At 32.7% G+C, this 6402-nt stretch overlaps 1 protein-coding gene across 6 annotated transcripts in view; it reads right to left on the bottom strand.

Annotated features, from left to right (window-relative positions):
• LOC116846861 (four and a half LIM domains protein 2) overlaps nt 1-6402 on the bottom strand; it is a 642247-nt gene that overhangs the window by 88408 nt on the left and 547437 nt on the right. For all 6 annotated transcript variants that reach the window (XM_032821223.1, XM_032821219.1, XM_032821226.1 and 3 more), the window contains one exon: nt 5001-5210. In XM_032821223.1, the coding sequence (XP_032677114.1) occupies nt 5001-5210 (210 nt within the window). The remainder of the gene's footprint in view (nt 1-5000; nt 5211-6402) is intronic.

Below are 6402 nucleotides of genomic sequence, written 5' to 3'. Positions count from 1 at the left end.
TTTTAAAAAAAAAAAAAAAAAAAAAAAAACAATGCCGTTATCCAAATTACACCATCACTGCAGGTCGTCAGGTTTTAAAATAAATTTGACCTTTATGTTGAGAAATACGAAATTTAAAGGAAAAAATATATAAGTCGCTTATTATCAATAAAATAATAAAAATAGGTGAATGTTTTAATTTATATATTAATTATTTATTAGAGCAAAGAACAGAAAAACCGTCTCATAGCAAAAAAGTTTGTCTGTTAAAGATACAGTATATAGAAAAGCATATAGTATATAGAAATTTTTTTCATGTTTAACAAGATTATTGAGAACGAATGGTTGGATTTCAATATTATGGATCCCGTTTTTTTTTGTAAATAAAATCCCCTTGAAATTTTGTTGAAAATATATGAAAAAAGTATACTTCCAAAATTGCTAGTGAAATAAATATTTTTAGAATAAAAGATATTTCATTAAATGTCAATATGTAGGAAAAAGATTAAAAAAAAATTTATTTTTAAATATGTTTCACATTAAAAATCACATTAAAAATTAGTATCTTCACCTGGTTCGGGATGAGTAGTAGCGATAGATCCATTTCAAACACGAAGCGCTGTTTTTATCACAAAAGTGAGAAGCAGTCATTAAATTGTAAATATTTTTATACAACTAAAGGATTTTCTTTATACCAAAGAATAATTTATACTAAAGGATGATTTAAGGTGTCGTCATCTTCCACAGAATATTTATCGGCTACATTCTTGCGCGCGTGTGTGTGCAAATAAAATGTCAAAATTTGAAGCAATTTAACTTTTAAGTATTTAATTAATTATTACCCGACTCTGATAATTATCGAAGACACAAGCAAGCCGATCGACCGACTCGCCTCGCATAATCACGTCGTATATGCAGATTGCTGTGCAACGCAGAGGAATGCGCGTCTTCGTCGCGAAGGATCGCACGAGGCTCAGAGAATCCCGCGTTTCATTGAAAACCGAATCGCCGCGGTGCCGCTCGATCCGCAACGATCCACCTTGGCGACGACGACGACGCTTACATTTGGGTCAGCGCGAGATTTCAGGTTTTCTCAATGTAAAAGCAATGCCGTCGATGTAATAAAACGTCTGGCGCGATGATGTAGGATACCTTCGCGAGAGATACGGCCTTACGGCGTCACGGCGATACCTTAAATGGCCGGGACGACTTCCTTCGACGTCCCGGGAAAAAAAAATCCACCGCGTGCATCGCGCGCGCGTCACCTGGTTGCGCGCGTGATCGATTTTATACTATCTGCCGATCTTCAATTAGAGACCTCCGGACGCCCAATGTAATGCATTAAGCCAAATCTCTGCGCAATATGGCGCGAGTGTAGGCACATCTGCCACGAATGTTGGGCCGCGATTTACGGAAGACATTGACTTCGTTGAGACTTCGATGAGTCCTCACTCGGATTTAACACTGATATTAGTCCAACATATCTGTTTTCTATTGTCTTCTATCATTCTAAATTTCTTGGAGTAAGAAGTAGCAGTATTTTCATTCAAGGTGATAGAGAAAATACTGCCACTTGAAACCACAAGTGAATGTTTCACTCAAGATTAGAGTGGAGTTTGACTCTACGTGTGAATGTTTAAACTGATTGGAGTGAATGTATTTCCTTGACGTTGCAATGCATCAGATTCACTCTTCAATTTCGAGTGAAAATATCCACCCAAAGATTCAGAATGGAGAATTCACTCTATAGGAGTGGAAAAATCACTCGAATTCGAGAGACTCGGCTGTCTCTTTTCGAGTGAAATTTCGTTCCAAAAAATTTAGAAAAATTGTTGAACTAGCTGCACTAGTTCTCTTTCATTTTTCTTCCACCTAGTCTTCTGTATATCTGCCTTTCGAAAATGTACACCAGTTCAGCAATAAAAAACATCTATAAATTCATGTAAAAAATAAAAGATGATCAAAACATTCACATAGTCTGTACGACAATTGTTAAACTGGTCAATGTTAGGATACAGTTTTTATGTCGTGTGGAATTTGTAAAAAAATGTTATCTTTTTTTACCTTACATCACTGCTTGTACGTAATGTTACTTTATTATCGTATCATTATTTTTTGTATTGTGTTCACGGAGAGATCGAGCAAATTTCATGGACATCGACAGAAGGGACTATATCGAGTCGCTATTGCCAGTTCCCGGCTGATACGTTAAGTAGATACGTACCGTCGATGGTAAGGCAGAGATCCACGGGTAAATTTATTCACTGCACTCCGTCTGACGATTACCTACTTCGACTATTTGAGCGACTTTTCTTCGTTAACGTCTAGCGATAATTTTACTCTTAGTTCATATTATCTACTATTGTTTTGTACGCACAGATAGCTATTATTTCTTTTTAGAATAAATATCTGATTCATCCTCCAACTACCGGTTTATCAATCCTCTACACATTCTGTTATAATATCTCAAATAACTTTGAAAATTTTTATTGGCAAAATATAGGAGATAAAATTCAAAGATAGGCTCTACTGAAATTTAACAGGATTTTTGTACACCAAAACAAAATCAGGTAGAAGACTGAGTTTCAAGATTACGCAAACTTGATCGCGCAAAATGCAATCGAGTCAAATTCAGTGTAACAATTGAGTTAAACCAACAATCTGATGTGGGAATTTGAATTATAACAGTTAACAAGAGAGAGAGGGGAGAGAGAAAGGAGGGGGGGGGGAGAGAGAGAGAGAAAGAGAGAGAGATTAACGAAATTAAAATATAACTTTAGATATGACATGGATGTTCTCTCAATTATCAAAAGACTGAATAGATTTTTTTCCCATGATGTCGAAGGAAGTCGTCCCGGCCATTTAAGGTATTGCCGTGACGTCATACGGTCGTATCTCTCGTGAAGGTATCCTACATCATCTCACTAGACGTTTTATTACATCGTATACGAAGTGACTGTATCTCTCTCATAGAGTAAGTAAAATAGACGGCAAATATACGACCAATAATGTGTTGGATCAGTTTTATGATCGCCTCATAGAATTAAACTTGAATGTGTTTCACATAAATGAGAGATTACAAGAATAACAAAGTTTTTTGGAAAAATTAAAACAGCATGTTCGCCATATGCAACTCCGAAATTAAATTTGTTTCACCGGATTCGAGTTGTTTCGACTGTATTTTCTTATAGTATATGTAGATGCGACTTTATAAAACCGTACATTCGTTACGTCCGTTACATCCGTACATTACGTAAACTTCTCTTGGAATATTTCCTTGTTCTATTTTAGTATTAAACATTTTTTTGTAATATTTTCAGTGACAGATGTTTGCATTCTATACATTCGTTAATCTCTTCAGCGATGAATTTATTTAAATCAGGAAGAAATTACTTAATTGTAAACCAACATAAATATGAGATATCTGTTGACTATTAAATATAATATCTGTAAAATGAGATTCCTCCTTTTTTGTGAAATTTTGTGACGAATATTTATTCACAGTAATATTCGACATAATGTTCGAATTAAAAAAAAAAACAACTGAATGTATTTAAACGTGTATATGTTTGTTAGTGTTTCTAAAGAGATCAACAAGTTTCGACTAGTTTTTCACATCTTACATAATTTTTTAATTTTCACTATATTGAATCTTTCAATAAGAAGTTATTGAAAAAAAAACTATTTAAAAACAAAAAATATTTATTTGATAAGTACATATAACATATTTACTTGTATTAATGTACATATTTTTACAATGAGAAAACATTTTTTCAAATGAAAAAATACATCGAGTTGATCAATAAATTCGTGTGTATTTTTGTCTAGTTGGCATTCGCATGTTGATATTAGAAGGATAATTCCATACAGAGTTAGTCATCTATTATATATATGTTTTGACTGAACTTCAAAGTATAGTTTATGGCAACAGATAGTGTTTAAAGAAATTGTCTTCATTGCGGCTTAAAAATGGAAGAAAATAATGAAATTTTCTGGTGCATCATATTTATTTACTTCTGTAAAACTTGTTAGAATTTGAGATGTTTTGTTTTATCTATATTTGCTTGGTATTGCCGATTATCCAATTATCTCCGATTGTCATCTGTTTTACTCATTACAGAATATACATTGATTGACGTATAAACTTCGTATAAATTTCACTTCTTTAGAAAATGTAAAAAAATCATTTGGAACGTTTCTTCGTCAGAAGAGCAAAAGTTTTGCGAAAGGAGAATTACGAAATTACGTGAAATGTAACATAAGAGATTATGTCGACCAGAATATATTATAAACATATATATTATAAACATATATATTATAAACATATATATTATAAACCAGAATATATTATAAACATATATATTATTATATTATATATTATTGATATATAGTAATATATATTATTATAATATATTATTGATATAATATATCAATTTTATATATATATATATATATATATATATATATATATATATATATATATATATATATATATAATATATATTAAAAATAATTTAGGTTTAACTAATTAAAACTAAGTAAAAATTATTTATTTTTAACTAGAATAAAGTGTATTTCAATTATGTTTAAAAATTCACGTAAACTTATGGATCACAACTCAATATACTTCAGTAAAATCATCGCTTTTCATAAAAGCATTGTTATCATATATTTAAACGAAAGAACATAAATATAAATAAATATGTTATTAGTATTCATCGAATAAATATTTTATATTTTCCAGATATTTTTTCTCTCAGCATAAGAGAAATTACTGAGCCACAATTCGTAAGGTTCCACCGCATCCACGTGGCATTCTTCTCATTAGAATGCCCTTTCACGATAATGGGATGCTATGCATATGTACAAACTGTCATTAATACAATTTCTCCGCCAATTAGTCGAAGTACCACGTGCTCTCTGCGCGCGAGTCCGTGCTCGCACAATGACGAGTCACGTAGCGAACGTAGCTGTCAACTGTGTTGTTTGGCGCACAATGGAAAATAGGTCGGCATACTCACCTCGTCGCACGCGGCGCATCTTGGCTTCAGCTGTTCCGCGTAATGCCTCTCGCAGAAAAGCGTGTCGTCGTGCACGCAATAAGCGAGATCAACCAGGAGTTCCTTGCAATCCGCGCATCCGAAGCACGCCGGATGATAGAGTAGGCCTAGTTTGCTGGCTGACACAGCGAGACTGCCATACTTAAGGGCCGATTGGCACACACCGCACTCCTGGAGGACAAAAGCGGCCGTCAGAAACTTCAACACGCACTTGGATTCATTTGTAACCGCTTGAGACCGCGATCTCGGCTCGATGCGATTTCGTCGAGAACTCTTGTGCCACGTGGGTCCTCATCTATGATTGCCGAACTGACTTGATTGCTGCCAGAGATTTGTTGGCTTCTTTTTATTCGGTTTGATCACGTAAGAAGTTATCGGTTTAGATACGGAAAAGTAACTAAGAAAAAACATTTCGTTTTCGATGAAATATTAGCAATATCAAGATTTGAATTCAGTTTTAAGGTTATATCTAAAATAAAATTATTAGATAAAATTCCATTTTTAAATTTATCTCTAATTTTATCCTTAATTTAAGATGAAACTTTTATTTTTATTTTTATTTCTAGATAGAATAAAATTTTATGTAAAAAAATTATTTATATATATATATATATATATATATATATATAGGGTGTTCCCAAAAGGTGATATCAAATTTTAGGGGTATGTAATACTCGTTAAAACAAACCAAAAATTTTTAATGAACAGTACTCCGAAAATCTTTTATTTCTAAGTTATGAAGCATTTTGTTCTGTAAAAAATAAAAAATAACTAAAATTTACAATAAATGTTCAATGTGCCTTCCGTCCATTTCAACACACAATTCGGCACGTCTCCTCATTGAAGATCGAACACATTCAAATACAAGCGTGCTGAAGCATTGCCTTTTGCTCTGCCATACATAAAATGAATATCCGTCATTTCAGAATTTGTGTAAAAATTAGCCATTTTTCAGATAACACAAAACTAGACACGGTCCAAAGTTGAATACAACAATCCCTGCGTAATTAGGTGGTCATATACGGGCGTCCGTGAATGAACTGACTAAGAGACTTGGAAACTGTTGTCAACAAATACGAAATAAATCTGGACTTTTTGACCTTCAATGACGAAACATGCTGAAATGTGTATTGACATGAGCCGAAGGCATATTGAACATTTATTGTAGATTTAATTTATTTTGTATTTTTCATAAAATGCTTCATAACTTAGAAATAAAAGATTTTCGGAGTACTGTTCATTAAAACTTTTTGGTTTGTTTTAACGAGTACTACATACCTCTAAAATTTGATATCACCTTTTGGGAACACCCTGTATAAATATATATATATATATATATATATATATATATATATATATATAT

This window comes from Odontomachus brunneus, unplaced genomic scaffold (genome assembly GCF_010583005.1).
Source record: "Odontomachus brunneus isolate Ranch 3 - 2012 unplaced genomic scaffold, Obru_v1 Obru_scaffold_071, whole genome shotgun sequence".
In the NCBI taxonomy this organism is placed as follows: Eukaryota; Metazoa; Arthropoda; class Insecta; order Hymenoptera; family Formicidae; genus Odontomachus; species Odontomachus brunneus.
Note: the sequence above shows the minus strand (reverse complement) of the source record. Positions and strands in the feature narration are given on the sequence as shown.